Source organism: Triticum aestivum, chromosome 2B (assembly GCF_018294505.1).
Source record: "Triticum aestivum cultivar Chinese Spring chromosome 2B, IWGSC CS RefSeq v2.1, whole genome shotgun sequence".
In the NCBI taxonomy this organism is placed as follows: Eukaryota; Viridiplantae; Streptophyta; class Magnoliopsida; order Poales; family Poaceae; genus Triticum; species Triticum aestivum.
In genome coordinates, this window is record NC_057798.1 from 176,218,130 (window position 1) to 176,238,433 (window position 20,304).

At 44.8% G+C, this 20,304-nt stretch overlaps 1 protein-coding gene across 3 annotated transcripts; it reads right to left on the reverse strand.

Moving 5' to 3' along the window:
- Positions 1 to 16,939: 16,939 nt before the first annotated feature.
- On the reverse strand, positions 16,940 to 20,052 carry LOC123044190 (uncharacterized). 3 transcript variants are annotated; one of them, XM_044466852.1, is made up of 10 exons: positions 20,015 to 20,052; positions 19,295 to 19,389; positions 19,013 to 19,219; positions 18,636 to 18,863; positions 18,469 to 18,529; positions 18,260 to 18,384; positions 17,948 to 18,176; positions 17,751 to 17,837; positions 17,579 to 17,669; positions 16,940 to 17,164 (listed from the first exon to the last, which is right to left on the reverse strand). In XM_044466852.1, the coding sequence occupies exons 1-7, from the start codon at positions 20,040 to 20,042 to the stop codon at positions 18,045 to 18,047; spliced, it is 876 nt and encodes a 291-aa protein (XP_044322787.1). In that variant the 5' UTR covers positions 20,043 to 20,052; the 3' UTR covers positions 16,940 to 17,164; positions 17,579 to 17,669; positions 17,751 to 17,837; positions 17,948 to 18,044. The 3 variants fall into 3 exon arrangements, with proteins under 3 accessions (XP_044322787.1, XP_044322788.1, XP_044322786.1); XM_044466853.1 differs by having other exon boundaries at positions 17,751 to 18,176; positions 19,295 to 19,386; XM_044466851.1 differs by having other exon boundaries at positions 17,751 to 18,176.
- Positions 20,053 to 20,304: the final 252 nt, after the last annotated feature.

The following is a 20,304-nucleotide window of genomic DNA, read 5'->3' on the forward strand; positions in this document are numbered from 1 at the left end:
ATTGAAGTTTTGATATCAAGTAGTTTTGAGTTTTGCTTTGTGATCTCTTTATGTAATCGAATCCGTGAGCTATCTATAATAAAGATTAGTGTTGAGTCAAGGGCTTTGCTATGTTGCTATGATCTTGAGAAAGTAGAGAATAAAAGAGTTCATATTGATCTTATGGTTAGTGATGACTTCACACATAGAAAGTATGAGGCATAAAAGTTGTTGAGAGTTTATAAACGTAGTTTTGGTCATCGTTGCAATTAATAGGAAGTAATAAGGAAAGAGAGGTTCACATACAAATATATTATCTTGGACATCTTTTATGATTGTGAAGCACTCATTAAGTATGACATGCTAAAAGAGTTGACGTTGGACAAGGAGGACAACATAATGGTTTATGTTTTCTCACATCTCAGTTAAAGTATATTGTCATTGACCTTCCAAACATGTTGAGCTTGCCTTTCCCCCTCATGCTAGCCAAATTCCTTGCACTAAGTAGAGATACTACTTGTGCTTCTAATATCCTTAAACCCAGTTTTGCCATGAGAGTCCACCATACCTACCTATGGATTGAGTAAGATCCTTCAAGTAAGTTGTCATGTTGCAGGCAATAAAAATTGCTATCTAAATATGTATGACTTATTAGTGCAGAGAAAATAAGCTTTATACGATCTTGTTGTGGAAGCAATAAAAGCGACGGACTGCATAATAAAGGTCCACATACAAGGGGCAATATAAAGTGACGTTCTTTTGCATTAAGATTGTATGCATCCAACCCTAAAAGCACATGACAACCTCTGCTTCCCTCTGCGAAGGGCCTATCTTTTACCTTATGTTTTTACTTTATGCTTGAGTCAAGGTGATCCTCACCTTTCCCTTTTTCATTTTATCCTTTGGCAAGTTCCTCGTGTTTGAAAGATCATGATATATATATCCAATTGGATGTAAGTTAGCATGGGCTATTATTGTTGACATCATCTAAAGGTGAATACGTTGGGAGGCAACACAATAAGCCCCTATCTTTCTCAGTGTCCGGCTGAAACTCTATAACCACAAGTACCGCGTGAGTGTTAGCAATTGTAGAAGACTACATGATAGTTGAGTGTGTGGACTTGCTGAAAAGCTCTATGCTTGAATCTTTCTGATGTTATGATAAATTGCAATTGCTTCAATGACTGAGATTATAGTTTGTTAGCTCCCAATGAAGTTTCTGAACCATGCTTGACATTGTGAATTGGTCGTTACTTGAGCATAAGAAATCATATGATAAAATCTAGTTATGTTGATGTTATAAGAATGATCATGATGCCCTCATGTCCGTATTTTATTTTTATCGACACATCTATCTCTAAACATGTGGACATATTTTTCGATTTCAGCTTCCGCTTGAGGACAAGCGAGGTCTAAGCTTGGGGGAGTTGATACGTCCATTTTGCATCATGCTTTTATATCAATATTTATTGCATTATGGGCTGTTATTACACATTATATCTCAATACTTATGGCTATTCTCTCTTATTTAACAAGGTTTACCATGAAGAGGGGGAATGCCGACAGCTGGAATTCTGGCTGGAAAAGGAGCAAACATTGGAAACCTATTCTGCACTGCTCCAAAAATCCTGAAACTCCACAAAACTTATTTTTGGAATTAATAAGAATTATTGAGCGGAAGAAACACCTCGGGGGGCCCACACCCTGGCCAGGAGTGTGGGGGGCGCGCCCACCCCTACTGGGCGCGCCCCCTGTCTCCTGGGCCCCCTGGTGGCCCTCCGGTGTCCATCTTCTGCTATATGAAGGCTTTTACCCTAGAAAAAATCGTGGGCAAGCTTACGGGACGAAACTCCGCCGCCATGAGGCGGAACCTTGGCGGAACCAATCTAGGGCTCCGGCGGAGCTGTTCTGCCGGGGAAACTTCCCTCCGGGAGGGGGAAATCATCACCATCGTCATCACCAACGATCCTCTCATCGGGAGGGGGTCAATCTCCATCAACATCTTCACCAGCACCATCTCCTCTCAAAACCCTAGTTCATCTCTTGTATCCAATCTTGTATCAAAACCACAAATTGGTACCTGTGGGTTGCTTGTAGTGTTGATTACTCCTTGTAGTTGATGCTAATTGGTTTACTTGGTGGAAGATCATATGTTCAGATCCTTAATGCATATTATTACTCCTCTAATTATGAACATGAATATGCTTTGTGAGTAGTTACGTTTGTTCCTGAGAACATGGGTGAAGTCTTGCTATTAGTAGTCATGTGAATTTGGTATTCGTTTGATATTTTGATGAGATGTATGTTGTCTTTCCTCTAGTGGTGTTATGTGAACGTCGACTACATGATACTTCACCATTATCTGGGCCTAGAGGAAGGCATAGGGAAGTAATAAGTAGATGATGAGTTGCTAGAGTGACAGAAGCTTAAGCCCTAGTTTATGCGTTGCTTCGTTAGGGGTTGATTTGGATCCATATGTTTAATGATGTGGCTAGGTTTACCTTAATACTTCTTTTGTAGTTGCGGATGCTTGCAATAGGGGTTAATCATAAGTGGGATGCTTGTCCAAGTAAGGGCAGTACCCAAGCACCGGTCCACCCACATATCAAATTATCAAAGTACCGAACGCGAATCATATGAGCGTGATGAAAACTAGCTTGACGATAATTCCCATGTGTCCTCGGGAGCTCTTTTCTCATTATAAGAAATTGTCCAGGCTTATCCTTTGCTACAAAAAGGATTGGGCCACCTTGCTGCACTTTATTTACTTTCATTTCTTGTTACTCGTTACAATTTATCTTATCACAAAACTATCTATTACCTACAATTTCAGTCCTTGTAGAGAAAACCTTACTGAGAACCGCTTATCATTTCCTTCTGCTTCTTGTTGGGTTCGACACTCTTACTTAGCGAAAGGACTACGATAGATCCCCTACACTTGTGGGTCATCAGTAACTACCCAGATTATCACTACTGCAGGATGGTGCTAACACGACACTACGATCAGAGACCCTTCGAGAAACTGCGTGCGAGGCAATAATCGCAAACGGTGGTGTCAGAGAACCGTCAAAAATGTCCAAAACGTTTGCAATGACCGATGCATCAAACACGGCTCCGATTTCAGTTGCGTGTTCGATGCAGGGCATACGGTTGATCCACCAGAACTGTTTGCGATGAGGAAGGACAACAGAATTGGGCAGCCATATCAATGTGTATACGATATACAGCATACAGTTCCCTCCGATGAACTGTGTGCAATTAGGGAATGCAACAAAAACAGTCAGCCAGATCAAGGTGTGTGTGATCTACGGCATACGGTTCACTCAGACAAACTGTTTTCGATTAGGCAAGAGAACGGAAACGGTTCATCTTAACAAGATGTGTGTGATATGCGGCATTTGCGATCAGCCAAAAGAACACAAACGATTCGTGTAAACTAGATGTGTGTGATACGCAGCAAACAACCCACTCGGATGAACTGTATGCGATGAGAAATTATAACACAGACGGTTACTATAGTAAGTTCGTGTGCGATTCTGTTCGTACAAAAAACTTTGAAAAATGCAAACTAGTTGCTTGCATATAAACAATTGTCAAAAAGTAACGAGATAGACCTTCTTCAAGCCAATCAACATGTGTTCATAAAAAAATGTCAAAAATTACAAAACAAAGACCTCGATATTAACTAGATGGGATGGGTCAGTACAAAGGTTTATAATACAAAGGTGTATAATAAACCTTTGCAGTTGCCCATCCAACTAGTTAATATTGAGTCCACTTCCCATCCGGTCACCCATCTCATGACTACTCCAGCCTCAGCACACTTAACTTGGGAGTTCTATTAGATGAGCTATCGGTAGGGAAGCTGGTCCTTGCTGCTGTAGATCCCTCTTTGCAGCCTTTATTGCACAACACAATGGAAACGGTTCAACTGAACAATATGTGTGTGATACGCGGCAAACAGGTCCGTGATCAGAAATGTGTGCGAAGACCAATAATAACACAGACGATTGCTGCTAATAAGCCGTGTGATTTGCTCTGTCTATAGAAGAATAACATGTATGTATGTATATATTTATATATAACTGAATAAACATCCAATTACGTAAGTGACTATACAGATCATTCGCACACACATCAATAAACAATTGCATGCATTCTAAAGTAGGAGAAACGATCGTCTAGTCATCTACTTCTTGTGACGCTCCCGCCACTGCTCTGTGGCTCGATCCCTCAGCTGGGTCATGAACAAGACACTTCCTCATGTCAACGATCCGCATGTACATCTCGTAGCTTGTGTATGCGTCATTGGCCGCGTACTTGACATGTTCTTCATCCAGTCTCTGATGCCAAACATTGTGCCAGCTGTCCTTGTCCTTCTTGCTCTCATCCTTCATCTTCATGTAGTAGGGGTCGATGATGGCCAAGACAAGGTCAAGCAGGGAGCTCAGTTTGTTCTTGGCGCTGCCCCAGACCTTGTAGTGGTCCTAGATGTTGACAAGATTCGGGCATTTCAAGTCCGAAACCTTGAGCACTTTTAGATCATTGGTGGTGTCCACCGCAGCAAACTCGTAGTCGGAGCTGTTGATAAAACTGGATAAATGCTCGCAAGGCCCTGTGGCCAGGTGGTAGTGGTAGACGAGGACGTCATGTCGCACACACAACTGGGCGACGGCGACCTTCTGATCGTGCCCGGCATGACCGATGGTGTACTCGAGGTCGAAGCTGACCACTTGGTACTTGTCCTCGGCAAGGAACTGCTCCATAGTTTGGATAGAGCTCTCCACCAACACCAGATCGTTCGTGTACACCACCGAGAGGGCCTTCCCCCTCACGTGGGTGTCCACTACATGATGCATGGTGAACTGCCCGCCGTTGTCGTCATCGGCCGCTGGGAGCGCCATTGGAGCCACGGGGATCGCCATTGGAACCGCTGGATGTCCTCTCTGTATGTGTCATCATGGAGGTTCTTCTTGTGTCGTGTGACGCGAGAGATGAAGGTAAATGGCCGCAGGAATAAATGGGGGCCGGGCGGCCTGGATTCTTGGTGCATCCGCATGGCAGTTTTTGCATCGGGTAACTGCATTGTGAAGCTGCGCCCGATGCAACCGCATGCACACGAACGTGCGTGATCATGCGCCGGCCCCAAACACTGGTAGCGCGCATGGAGGGACAAGGGCAGAGCACCTAGAGGGATGCGAGAGGGCAGAGCGCGTGCAGTGGGATGCGAGCAGAGCGTGCCGCGGCCGCCTCAACCGCAAGCAACCATAGGCATAGAGCAGTTGAACACGCAAGAAATTGTCGACTACAAGCCGACCGGCACTTACGTCGCTGCGTGGAGAGCGGCCATGTGCTACTACCTCTGTCTTGGTCTATAGTCCCCTTTATATTATGTGCCATACTTTTCCCTCAAATTTAACCAACAAAATGTTAATGCATGTTATAAAAAATATATAATTGGAAACTATGTCCAAATACGAATCCAACTATATAATCTTTGGCGACATGCATTCGTATTTTATTAGTTAAATCCTACTTATAAACCAGGACAGGTGTATAGTAGGTAATTTAATCACAAATGTTTTTTATTAACCGTATGTGTACGTGGCCTTTCGTCTTCCTCTCGCACGTCTTGTCACCCCGCTGTCGGGGACGGCTTACAACGCAAGCTTGTGCAGTGTGCAGGAGCATTCTTTTGGCCAAACGGTGGCGCCAATGAATCGTCGGTGAGCCCATTCCCGCGCAATCTCGCAGGTTCCCGCACAAGCTTCCCGCCCGATTGGGTGTAATCCCCCAAAATCCCAATGCTTACCGGCCTGCTATAAAAACCCTCACGGTCGGCGAGTCCTGCGTCGCATTTTTTCCTCCCTCCCTGTAGCTTATCTCGTATGCTTCTCCCACAATCGCCAATTGCACCGGTCCCTAGTGGTCGCTCAGCTACTCCGCCGTCATCAGACGACAGCTCCAGCTGGGAGGCTACACCGTGGCGGCGGCGCAGTCCCCGGCGTAGTGTAGTGCGCATGGCATCCCTGTCGGGTTTGCACAGAACACCCGCCACACACTCCGCTGCCAGCGCCCGTCGGCAGCTATTGTCGGCCGCCGTTGCCGCCACACCACCATCGAAAGCCAGGGCCATCGCCCGCTCCACCGCTGCGGCCCGAAGGTGGGAGGTGGCCGTCGTGGCCGCCATCCAACTACCGGCCACCGTGGCCATCACCCACTCCGCCACCGTGGCCCGAAGGCGGGAGGTGGTGGTCGTGGCCGCCACCCCATCGTCGGCCACCCTGGCCGCCAGCCCACCTTCGACCGCCGGGGTCATCACCGGCTCTGCCACCGCCACCTGAAGGCGGGAGGCAGAGGTGGATGCTGGCACGTGCGTCAGCGACCTTGCGTGCTACACCGAGTTCCTGCGGGAGGAGGAGGAGCGCCTCGTCGAGCATGCAAAGAGCCTTACCGCCGTCGTGGCCACCGCACATTCCACCTCAAAGGCGAGGAATCAGGAGATCTACGAGGAGAACCACCGCTTCGAGAGGGATCGTCTGGAGCAGCAGTGGGCGTTCGAGCTGGCGAGCGTCGTCGAACGTGCAGTAAGGGCAGGCACCGTATTGCATTTGTCCAGCTCGTCTGTAGGCTCCTCCTCCTCTGCCTCTTACTGAGCAGGCTCGACAGAGGAGAGGCTGCCGGAAGTAGTACAAAGCCCCTCCGTAGTAGTAGTAGTAGTATTTAGGGGCTATTTTGTTTAGTTCATCTAACTATAGATGTGGTGGAACTGTACAACGTACTTAAAATTAGCTAGTATATAAAGTAGAACTAGCTATTTCAGTACGTGGTTGGCAACAATTGGGGAAAAGTTTGGTCGGTTCAGCTGTCAAGTTGAACTGTTTGTATAAATTAAGCACGACTGCTTAATCTATGAATGAAAACTATGCTTAATTACTGAATTTTAGTTGCAAAAATTAGATGGTGCTAGTGATTTTTAGCTGCATATTTTGACAAATCGTAGTGTTACAAGGTTGACAAATGGCAATGTTACTAGATCAACAAATGTCAATCTTTCAAGTTTGACAAATGGCAACATACCCAATATGACAGATGCAAATCTTACCAAATTGTTTGTAAGTGGTTGCACATGGGTCATCCAAAACAACTGTTTGCGTTGAAGAGGTGCACAAATCCTGCTCTCGCTTTGCATACGGGTGTTCTATCTAAAACATTTGCGATCAACAGCTGCACAAATCCTGCTCGGCACATTTTCCCTTGGCTTCCTCGGAAAGTTGTCGGTTTGCATACGAGTGTTCTAACTAAAAGGTTTGCGATCGAGATACAATATTAAACCCAAGAAAAAAACTATTTTCGGCGGTGGCGGAGGTGGCATGCCACGCCGTCCTTGTCGTTGTCATCCCCCGGGACGCCGTTGTTGAAGTCTTCAAGGCAGCTCAGAATGTTCTTCACTTGTAAATCAAACATCATGTCGTCACGGGATCGACGGGCGGGGCACGGGAGGACGGTAGCTGGCGGCGCTGAGAGGCAGCGGTCGATGACAGCGTCCTATGCCGCTGAGGGGGGCGCGTGCACGGGCACGGGCACGGCGGGTGCAGCCAAACGCACGAGGACCGGCGCCGCGGTGGGTGGAGGGGCGCGCACGCGCATGGGCACGGGCACGGGCGCTGGCGCTGGCATGTACACGAGCTCGCGCGGGTCCACGGAGACCTCGGTGACGCCCGTGGCTTCCAACTCTGCGATAGTGCTCGACAACCAGCCCGTCAATGCTACGGGGATGCTCGCTGGTGCGGGCGTGGGGATGGGAGCTGGGACGGGAGCAGGGGCAGCAACAGCCGCAGCCAGCTCGTTCTAGGCCATGTCCGTGAGGCCCAATTCCTCCTTATTTTCTATCTCCTCCGGCTCGGAATCGACTTCACCAAACTTGAAGACTAGTGGCAGATGATCCTTCTGTGCCATGGCGTTGGTGGAGGTCTGTGGGACGGAGGGGAATGGGAGGCGAACAGTAAGGCCGCCCGTATTAAGCAGTGGCCCGGGCGCCATTAATGGAGAGGAAGGCGGGCGGCCATGGAAGTCAAAGGGCTCGATTCCCAGTGAGCCTGCGCAGCGTACAGCTCGCATGCTTCCCGGTGAGCCTGCACATTGCAGGACAGCTTGCACGCCTCTCGGTCAGCCTGCACACCAGACTGCACTCGCACACCTCCCGTCAGTCAAGCAGCTGTCCGTAGGGCACCTCCTATAGCCATTAGAACGAAGACATGTGGTGTCACAGGAATGGTTAACATAACGCACACGATTTGAATTATACAAACATTTGCGAGGTTAGAGTGGCAGCTATTTGTTTGAAAATGCCTTTGTTGGCTGTTATTCGAGTGCTTCTTCTCTCAAAATGGACACGAAAAATACCACAACATGTCGGGTGCCATTCCATAATAGCATGCCAAGTTTCATGAATTTCAGACGAGTTTTGGATTTGCTAGAATTTTAAAAACAAAGTATCTCAACGTTTTGCCGGCAATCAACAGTGCCCTAGTGTTTGAAATTCATTCCCATTTCTTGCATGGGACCTAAGCATGCACCCAAGGACAAAGATTTGATTTTTCAACCAATTTATATGCACTGGAGCATGTGCATGTTGTTCAAATTTGAATTATGCACATAAAATGCCTAGAAAACCCAGTTAATGTATAAAAATGTACAAACGAACCCCAAAAATTGCAAAATTTAACACAACACTCCTGTTGTTCTATGTTGACACTAGAAAATTTTGAAAGCAATAAGAGGCAGCGGATATCGTTTCGCCCCCGAAGGTGGGACATTCCTACCGAAACCATCAGGCTTGTTGTGAGAAGCTCTGGTTTGTGAGAAGCTTATACCCAAACCTGCCCCAAATGGGACAAAAACTTACCACGGCATGTCGATGCCGCACCATGATAGCATGCCAAGTTTCATGAATTTCAGACGAGTTTTAGATTTACTAGAATTTAAAAACCAGGAATCTCAATGTTTGCGGCCGAGTGACGGTGGCAGGGTGTTTGACATTCATTCCCATTTCTTGCATGGGACCTAAGCATGCAACCAAGGACAAAGATTTGATTTTTCAACCAATTTATATGCTTTAGAGCATGTGCATGTAGTTCAAATTTGAATTATGCACATAAATGCATTGAAAACTCAATTAATGCATAAAAATGTCCAAACGAACCCCCCAAAAATCCCAAATATTGACACAACACTCCTATTGTTCTGTGTTGACACTAGAAAAAAATTGAAAGCAATAAGAGGCAATGGATATCATTTCGTCCCCAAAGGTGGGACGTCCCCTATTGAAACCATCAGGCCTGTTGTGAGAACCTTCGGTTTGTGAGAAGCATATCCCCAAATCTACCCCAAATGGGACAATATTTTTACCACGGCATGTTGATGCCGCTCCATGATAGCATGCCAAATTTCATGAATTTCAGACGAGTTTTGGATTTACTAGAATTTAAAAACCAGGAATCTTAATGTTTGCGGCCGGGTGACGATGGCAGGGTGTTTGACATTCATTCCCATTTCTTGCATGGAACCTAAGCATGCAACCAAGGACACAGATTTGAATTTTCAACCAATTTATATGCATTAGAGCATGTGCATGTAGTTCAAATTTGAATTGTGCTTATAAATGCATTGAAAACGCAATTAATGCATAAAAATATCCAAACGAACCCCAAAAAATCCCAAAAATTACACGACATATTGTTCTATGTTGAAACTAGAAAATTTTGGAAAGCAATAAGAGGTAGCGGATATCGTTTCGTCCCCAAAGGTGGGACGTACCCTACCGAAACCATCAGACTTGTTGTGAGAGCCTTTGGTTTGTGAGAACCATATCCCCAAACCTGCCCCAAATGGGACAATATTTTTACCACGACATGTTGATGCTGCTCCATGATAGCATGCCAAGTTTCATGAATTTTAGACGAGTTTTGGATTTACTAGAATTTAAAAACCAGGAATCTCAATGTTTGCGGCCGAGTGCGGTGGTAGGGTGTTTGACATTCATTCCCATTTCTTGCATGGGACCTAAGCATGCAACCAAGGACACATATTTGAATTGTCAACCAATTTATATCCATTAGAGCATGTGCATGTAGTTCAAATTTGAATTGTGCTTATAAATGTATTGAAAACGCAATTAATGCATAAAAATGTCCAAACGAACCCCAAAAAATCCCAAAAATTGACACGACATATTGTTCTATGTTGACAGTAGAAATTTTTTGAAAGCAATAAGAGGCATCGGATATTGTTTCGTCCCCAAAGGTGGGACGTACCCTACCGAAACCATCAGGCTTGTTGTGAGAGCCTTTGGTTTGTGAGAAGCACATCCCCAAACCTGCCCCCAATGGGACAATATTTTTACCATGGCATGTTGATGTTGTTCCATGATAGCAGTGCCAAGTTTCATGAATTTCAGATGGGTTTTGGATTTGCTTGAATTTAAGAACCAGGAATCTCAATGTTTGCGGCCGAGTGACGATGGCAGGGTGTTTGACAGTCATTCCCATTTCTTGCATGGGACCTAAGCATGCAACCAAGGACACAGATTTGAATTTTCAACCAATTTATATGCATTAGAGCATGTGCATGTAGTTCAAATTTGAATTGTGCTCATAAATGCATTTAAAACGCAATTAATGCATGAAAATGTCAAAACGAACCTCGAAAAATCCCAAAAATTGACACAACACTCGTGTTGTTCTATGTTGACACGAGAAACATTTTGAAAGTAAGAAGAGGTAACATATATCGTTTTGTCCCACAAGGTGGCACGTACCCTACTGAAACCATCAGGCTTGTTGTGAGAGAAGCTCTGGTTTGCGAGAAGCTTATACCCCACACCTGCCCCAAATGGGACAATATTTTTTCCACGGCATATCGCTGCCGTTCCATGATATCATGTCAAGTTTCATGAATTTCAGATAAGTTTTCGATTTACTAGAATGTTAAAAGCATGTATCTCAATGTTAGCGGCTGAGCGACAGTGTCAAGGTGTTTGACATCCATTCTCATTTCTTGCATGTGACCTAAGCTTGCAACCAAGGACAAACATTTGATTTTGCAAACCATTTTTATGGACTGGAGCATGTGGTTTAATTTTGAATTGTGCACCTGAAATGCCTAGAAAATCAAGTTACCGTATAAAAATGTCCAAAGGAACCTTGAACAATTTCAATCTTTTTACGACACACATATAGTTGCATGTTCACTGCAGATAAAAGGTCTAGCAATTCAAACACCGTCCATTGCCGATGTGACTCTATTCTATAATTCAAATCAAAATTAAAAATCAAGTTGATTCCACACAGTTTATTATCACCAACCGTGTGAGATGCAGTACAAAATATCCTGGAGCACTGTCGGTTTATAGTCCGCCTATGGCCTACGCGAGAAGGTGCATCGGCTACAGTCCATAGCCGGCGTGTCAAGCACACTAGCTTGCTCCCCAAATATCATTTCATTGTTCAATCGTCGCCGGTGAAAGATGGGGACGTGGATCCGCGTCATGAGGGCAACTTCGGCAGCCCACTCCGGCGAGAGCGCGGCCGGAGCCGCCATGCGCGTGCTAACAAGGTGCTTGAGTGCGGCCACAATCTGTGACTGGGTGGCCATGGCAGCCCAAACGGCCGTTGTTGCTTCTCAGGTGGCAGCAGCAACATCTGCCTCGGAGATAGAAGCTGGCGAGAGCGGCATAGCAGTTGTCTGTTCCACGGCGGCGGCCTTAGCCCTGATGGAGGCCGCCCACGACCATGTCGAGACTGCCCACGCCCAGCTCGTGGCGATCACCATACAAATCAAATGAAGCTTTTCCGACAATGGTCGGCAACCCACGGCCGAAGAGTTGGCAATTGCCGAGAGCGTTCGAGCAGTCATCCCTTCCTCCGCCGCATACCTTGTGACGATGGAGCCCGTCCAAGCCCAGATCGCGACCGCCCATGCCCAGCTCGTGGCGGCCTTTTCCAAGGAGATGGCAGACACGGATGGCGAGATGCTTGCCTAATATGGTGCGATGGATGCCATGGAGCTCCTTCCCCAGGAGACCGTCAGGCATGAGCTGGACATGGAGGAGGCGGCGGAGATCGACGAGCACCAGTCGTAGTAGTACTATTTGTTTTGTTTAATTAAGATCGTCGGTCTTTAATTTGTTATAGTAATGTTTAGGCTAGCTAGCTCTGTTTAATTGCTGAACTTGCTCGATTAAGAAGTGTGGGTGTGTTGTAGTCTCCTTTGTGTACCCAAATTATGCAATGACGTGGATGAGCACTGTAACCAGGGAAATTGGAACCGAAATTTTTGACGTTCAAACTCATCACACACGGGTTAAGCTATCTGAACCGTTTGGGATGTTCACATATTGTACACAAATCTCAATAAGGGACCGTGTCTGATGACACTTTGCACGCCAGTTTTTCGCTGAAGTGATTCCAAATTTTCGGCTTCCGTGGAAATATCTACCTCCCCGCCCCCTCCCCCTTACCAAAAGCCACATTTCCCCTGTTTCTGCCTTCCTTTACAAGTTGAAACCTTCACTCCTTGCTTGCATCTTCGCCTCCTCATCGGCGACCCTCCTTCACGCTGCTCGGCCTTGCCTATCCAGGCAGGTAATCCACACCCGAACACTGTCCTCCTCCTCCTTCCACATCCCACATGCCCCGACAACTGGCGCGAGCGCGACACCTTCCACCCAAATCACCGACCCCTCCACCAAATAAGCGACATCCTAAGCCATGGTGCATGCAGTATAGCCAGGATCTCAAGGAGCATTTGGTAGCGGAGAAGCAAATTGTGGCCGCACGCGCGGATGAGGTTGTGATAGCTACCATTCGTGTCGACCCCCAGATCTTGGAGGAGCACCTTGCCATTTTCTAGCTACGCCGGTTAAGCATGCTCGGTTTACCCATTGCGTGTGCTGCTCCTACCTTTTCTTAACAAATTCTAGTGAAATGTGCTATCTAATTTTACCATGCAATCTGTTGCTCCTGTGTATATGTTCTATATGTCGTGAAGTGTGGTGCTCACTTATTAACTGTTTGGTTAATTAGTTGTCATCTTCAGGTAACTGTTTTGTTCAATTCTGCAAATGTGATGTTCAATTCTTCAGGCTGCAATTTTGTATTGTCTTCCATGTGAGAAATAAATCGAATTTATCTTTACAAAATACATGAGAAACGAATACAATTGCTATATTTCCAAGTTGTCAAGCATGCTTGGTTTGGTTATACATTGTGCAATGTGGTGCTCAGTTAACGTTTGGTTCATTTGTGTTGTGGTGTTTAGTTAACTATTTGGTTCAATTCTGCAATGCGATGTTCAATAGTTGTGGGTGCATTCTGTTATTGTATACCATGTGAGAAGTAAATCGAATTTGGCTGTACTAAATACATGAGAAACAAATACAATTGCTATATTTCCAAGTTGTCAAGCATGCTTGGTTTGGTTATACATTGTGCAATGTGTTGCTCAGTTAACGTTTGGTTCATTTGTGTTGTGGTGTTTAGTTAACTGTTTGGTTCAATTCTGCAATGTGATGTTCAATAGTTGTGGGTGCATTCTGTTATTGTATACCATGTGAGAAGTAAATCGAATTTGGCTGTACTAAATACATGAGAAACAAATACAATATTTCCAAGTTGTTAAGCATGCTTGGTTCGGTTAACTGTCTGATCTTCTATTAGGAGTATGTTATATTGTGGAATGTGGTGCTCAGTTAAGGTTTGGTTCATTTGTTGTGGTGTTTAGTTAACTGCTTGGTTCAATTCTGCAATGCGATGTCCAATTGTCGTGGTTGGAATTTTGTATTGTTGTGCATGTGAGGAATAAATCGAATTTGACTGCACTTAATACATGAGAAACATACACAAGTGCTATATTTCCTAGTTCTTAATCTTGCTTGGTTTGCATAAATGGGTTTTCCATATGGCTTGAATTAATCTGATGAATCTACAATGTGCTTATTTTTCATCAACATATTTTACTGATAGCATGCGAACTGGCCTTACTTAACCTGGTGACTAACTATCTTATATGTGTTGTAGGGAAACAATATGATGGGAAGCACCGATGTTTACAATCGAGGTTAGCACGTGTATGGTCCGTTGTCTAATAGCACATTATTGTGCAATTGCAGGAACCATTCTAATACTTAGGTTTTTAACAATTTGGTCTTGCACATGTAGGTCCTGCTGTCAGATGTTTTGGCCCACTGTTCAACCCTTTTTGCATATGGGGAAATGAGTTGTCCATGAATATCAATCAAGTCAAGAAACTCAGAAAGATTGTTAGGATAAAGAAATTGGTGACAAAAAACAACAAGATCTTTGTCTGCACAATGAAGAAGACATCAGTTCACTACAAGATGGTACTAACTATTATACCTTGCCTTTTTTTATTCCTTTGCCCCATTTCTAATATAGAGAAGATATTTATGCACATCCTTGTTTTCGGGCCTTTCCAAAGCAGCTCACTGATGATTACCTCTCAAACCACCTCTATGGTCAGGAGGCGAGGAAGGTTTTCATACAACACCCACGGTTCAATATTGAAGTGTTCCTGAAGAGGACGAAGGATGGACGGTCAATCATCCACAGGCACTGGCCTAAAGTTGCAAAGACCTTCAACATCAATGAAGGCTCAATGTTCGCCTTCCGCTTTAGCAGTTTTCCCGATGAGATGCATCTGCCTATGTACCGTCTATGATGCTAATTTCGAAAGGTCATGTGGAACTTGGTGCTGGTGCAGTTGTGTAATGGGGTAGCTGAGTGCTGAAGCTATCATGTTGTACTTTGATGTATTTCGATTATGAAATCCTGCTTCCTTAATATGGGAATGAAATATATTATGTGTTTAATATGAATGTCAATAAGATTAATAAATGGATTATTAATAATAGGGCAATTAGCCTACTAATGGTGAATTATCCTGCTAATTGGTTTTTGCTATTGCAAACGGTTATTGAGAAAATACCGTAGGCGATGACCTAAGGCAACGCACACAGTTTCTAGGAATAAACCGTGTTGGATCGATGAACAATCACACACGACATTCTCTTTAAAACTGTTTGCGTTAGGCCACCTTGTGCAAACGTTTACCGCATAAAAACTATGTGTGATGGATAGCCTTTGCCACACAGTTTCTTCTACGCACCGTGTGTGATGCATTCAATAACGCAAACGATAATTTTTTTAATATTGTGTGCGATGGGAACGCCATCACAAACGATTTAACGGGGAAAATTGTGTGTGATGCACCTATGAACGGAAATGTTTTCCTTGCAACGACTGTGTGGGATGTATATACGAACGGAAACGTTTCACGGGGACTGACTGTGTGGGATGTACTTACGACCGAAAATGATTTCGCCTGTATAATTGTATTTTTTTAGCACTACTATACGTATAACCATATTTGGTCGCTCACCGGTCGCACACGACCTCATTTTGTCAAGCGTGTGTGCCAGGAAGGCATATCCCCGACGGTTTCTAGGTCGTGTGGGAAGGACCCCCTAATCGCCCACACTCACTAGGCAACGGTTCCAAATGTCGTCGCGGAAAGGGATTTTAAACCGTTTGTATAGCACCGACACGTACCAGTGTATCCAGCCATTGCATGGACAGTCTGGGTAGCTACCTGTATCATAAGGTCATGCTTGCGTGCATTTTGGCCAAGTGGCCATATATCCCCTCACTCGCCCCCTATCTCATCCTAGACTATAAATAGTCATCCCCTACCTCATTTCTAGGGTTCACAAAGTATATTGAACTAAATTGAGAGAGCTTTGCTCCAGTTACCTCCTAGAGGATCAAGCCCCCCTAAGGGAGAAGAATCTCTCAAGATTATCAAGCCCTCCTAAGGGAGAAGGATCCACATCATAGGGTCACCAAGGCCTCCTAAGGGAAAAGGTTCTCTTGAGATCACCAAGACCCCATCTCCATAGGATTTGGGAGAAACTACCCTTGGTACTCTTTTCCTATTGATGACCCTGTACTCTTGTGGATCTCATATGTTTGCCAACTTAGTGGATGTGTGATTTGGATCTTGTCTTGAGTTATTCCTTTGTTCTTCCGTGTTCCTCTTGAATCCCCTCCAAGTGTGAAAGATTGGGCAACCTAGGGTCTATACCCTACATCACGTCCATGGCAAAAGGAGGGGCGGAGATAGACGGTAGGGCAACTTCAACTAGCCGGCCAATTTTGTCCAGTTGTGTCCGTTTGGATCCACGAGGGCAAAAGCCATGGCCCAACACGCGGACGCATACCCATATTCTACAGCCTCGTGTCCATGTGGATGCAAATCCAGACCAAATTTGCGTCTGATTTGCGCCACATAGACACGAGACGGACGCAACGCGCGTCTGCTCGGTGTTCGCCTCGGACCCGCGCGTCGGCCACCTAACCATCACGCATCTGTCGTATTTAAGTCCACGCGTAGGGGGGCCTGTCAGCCACCCAAACTCCTCCCACACGTGCGATGAAGGGGGGCCGCCCAGTCCACTTCCGGTCGTCTTCTTCGAGGGTGCGCCCCGTGCACCGTGCGCACTCACCGCTCCACCACCACCATCAGTGGTGGAGGAGGATCAGGAGGCCAACACTGCAGCCCTCAAGGAGGCCATCGAGCAGGCGTTCCGTGGATTTTAATTAATGTAAGACTAGACTTTTGCTAGCTGTTTATTTTTTAAAAAAAAAAACTGAAAACCGGCGCAAATGTCAAATAGGGTCCGTCCATGTTGGGCGGACGAAACCGGACTTTGGTGTCCGCGTGGCCAATCCAAACAGAACGCACATGTTAGTGTTGGCCTCATGGAAGGAAGTATGCCTGCAGGGAAATGAGTGGCCGAGGAGCGGTCGGTGGGACCCGCGTCGACGTGTGGCGCATCATGATTAACCGACCGAGTGGGCAATTGGTCTGCCAGTTCTGGTCGTTTACCAAGAGCAAAGGGGATGAGAAACAGAGATTGGTAGACGAGAGACAGAGTACATTATATGTTTACAGGCAACCTGAACGCTTATCATATTACCCTCCTTGTCAGGCATCGCACGAGCAGAGGGGCATTCTCAGAAATCATTATAATCAACAAATCTCAATCTTCAGGTGAAGGAGTACAGAGCGCACGAACCAGGAACAGGTCTAGGGCAACCTGAACTACCTGCAAAGATGATGTTACAGATCAAAACTTGAATGCCGTCACCAAATTAGAAAAGGAGATGTGATATATCAAGACTTACACTACTTGGCACAAAACCACATTGAATTCAAGGAACATGTGCTATTCTGGATACATCCGTTTGAGCGACAAGTAATTCCGGACGAAGGAACTATAGTACATTACAGTGGCGGAGCTTGAGCTGAAATCATGGGGGGGCCATGGGTTGGGAGGGGGGGGGGGGGGCAAACATAATTTCTTTTGAATGATTTTTGGTGGATAAATATGCCTAATACTAAGGTATATACAAAAAAATTCATATGAGCTGGGGGGGCCATGGCCCAGGTTGGCCCCCACCAAGCTCCGCCACTGGTACATTATGTAGCACACGGTTCACTAATGTTAATGCAAACATACCTCAGTCAATCTATTTGATGACCTCGTAAAATAGAATTGCTGGAGTGCAGTCCCTGCACATAGCAAACAAATCCTCCCAGGGCACTTCACACTACATGGAAGTTACCAAAAATTAAGATTCAGCATGCAGAAATGTTAGAGCATACAATAAGAGGTTACATGTTACACCTACCCTGTTGATTTCTCTGCGTGCATCATACATAACCCATCCACTTTCACATCGAGCAATGCCAACGGGCTCATTGTCCACATAGCATATCTGTAAAGAAATAATATCCGGTGGCTTATACTTGGATATGTGCAGGAATATATTAGCACATGTGCATATAAGATGGGAAGATATCTGCAAGTTTGTCCTTCTCCTTTAACCTTGGCCTTAAAATATATTCTCATGTGACTTCGGAATAATATCCTCAATTCATACTTCATGCGATTCCAACATTCCACGGAAAAACACAGCACATCTCTACGGCCTTTTCAATATATCGGTGAATCCAAGTTGGGTTTTAAGATACTGTGTGTGCATCTCAAAACAGAAAACCATGCACAGCTTTTCATGGCTATTCATATCAAACAATATTCCCCTTCCTCGTAATACCTTAATGTCAAGATCAAAACATAATCATTAACGGTTCAGGGCCATAATCAAATTAGTTTTTACAGATATTATTATGAACATACCATTGCGGCTAAGCCGTAAAATATTGTGCCATGGTTGTACTCAAATGTCATCAGAGATTGAAGAGTATCATCCCATATTTCCGCCAGTGATTGCTGAACCTCCATCTTCATTGAGCAATGTATGACTGACATGGCAAAATCAAATCAGTAAGACTCAGCAAGGTAACTTTATTTTCTTATGAGTAACAAATCCTACAGATAAATATTACCAACAGCTGAGTATGGGTCCTTCAGAGCAGCAGAACTGCACTGTTTGCATATGTGCTCGACCTGCATAAAAAGATAAATTACCCTCAACATGCACTGCTGCTGGAAATTGATCGTACATACAAATGCAAGTATGCAACCATAAGTACATTTGTAGAATTTAACAAACCTTGCTTGGATCTGCATTAAGTTGTCCAGGTGAACATGTTTTGCAACCACAACCCATTGGCCTCATGGGCTTCATAGCAGGAGGGTAATGATACTTGCAAACAAAAGCTTCTGTTTCTGGCCTCATGGTATCAGACATGATTCCAAGTTGTAAACAAACATCTGGCAAGTGTAGTCCATTAAGAATGGCTACTGTGATGTCAGATACACGCTTGCTTCTGTCCTGCCGCTGCAGAATGCGTCTCTTAATTAGTCATGATTGTATATCAATGGGTCAGTACTTCCGATGCAAATATGCTATGCTGGATGATCATATTTCGCACAGAAGTGAGAATGATAAGTGGAGAAATGATAAGCATGGATATTAAATATGTGTACCTCGTCAAAGCAATTGTCATCCTCCAAGGTTCTGCACACTGTGTTGGCTAGAGGGAGCAGTTGTTGCTGGTGATCTTCTGCCTTCTCCCACAAGTGTAAGATCTTGTGAACGATGACACCGACACATGGTTCACCGTGGCCATGCTTGGAGCAGATAGGCTTTGTCTTCATAACTTCATCAAGGAGAGGCTCCATGCACCATAATGTCTGCATTTGGAGAAGTTCAGAAAAGTTCCGCAGCAGAATGATTAAATCCATTTTTCAAAATCATAAGTTGCCTACCCTGAGGATAATATCCACCAAATTGATGTCATGAGAGTTTGAACTTGGGGAGTCACGAGTATCTTGGTCAGCAGTAAGAGTTGGTGTTTCTCCTGCTTTGAGATCATAATTAACCTTTGACTTTGTATGAACATTAATTGAATACAGAGAATAATAATATATAAGAAAAAGATACTCAAATATGGCTGGAACAAGTGCTTCTGAAATCCTGTTCACTACCAAATTATATGTTGTATAATGCTTTTATGCAGAAATCATTTCTCTTCTCAGACATAAGTGAGCATAAACCTTTCGCCAGTATTATGATATTTCGGTAACCGGAGGAAACCAGCAGAACCTGCACCTGAAAGTTTAAGTTAGATTTGCTTTTTTCATCAACTACTGACTCTGAATATTGTATCCTATTACTGATCCTGAGCATTGAGTTTTGTTAAACTATAAGATTATTGAACTGCAATACGCACATCTGCTTGCAGCTCCAAGATCCCTAGAGTACAAACGTCAAAGGAAATAAGATTCACCCTCGTTGAAGGCTGAAAATATGCATGACGGCTTGGCAAGTATCCAGACTAAATTATGTATTCCTGACATCTGTCAAGTTCATTTTCTGGTTGTGATCACTTGAAGTATTGCAATTATGGAACCTCCTTTTTTCCCTTGGTAGTGCCATGTCAGCAAGAAATTGGAGTTTCTTAATAAATATTGGCACAGAGAAAGTACCTGTTTGATAGAGCACTTCCTCTTTCATTGTCTCTTTATCAACAACACTGTGAGTGGAAAAGGTGGTCTCAATATCATCCGCAGAGATCTTTTGACGTAGGGCTTCTCTATCTCCAGCCATACATTTTCTAAATTCATCCTGGAGAAACAGAAATAAGTGAATCCAAGTCTTGAACCAATAACCAAGTGAGATGCAAAAGGGATAGACGTTATGCAGAACAAACCCAAAGATATGAGCGCGCCAGTGTCACGATGGATTTGCCATAGTCCAGAACAGCACATTCGAGGAA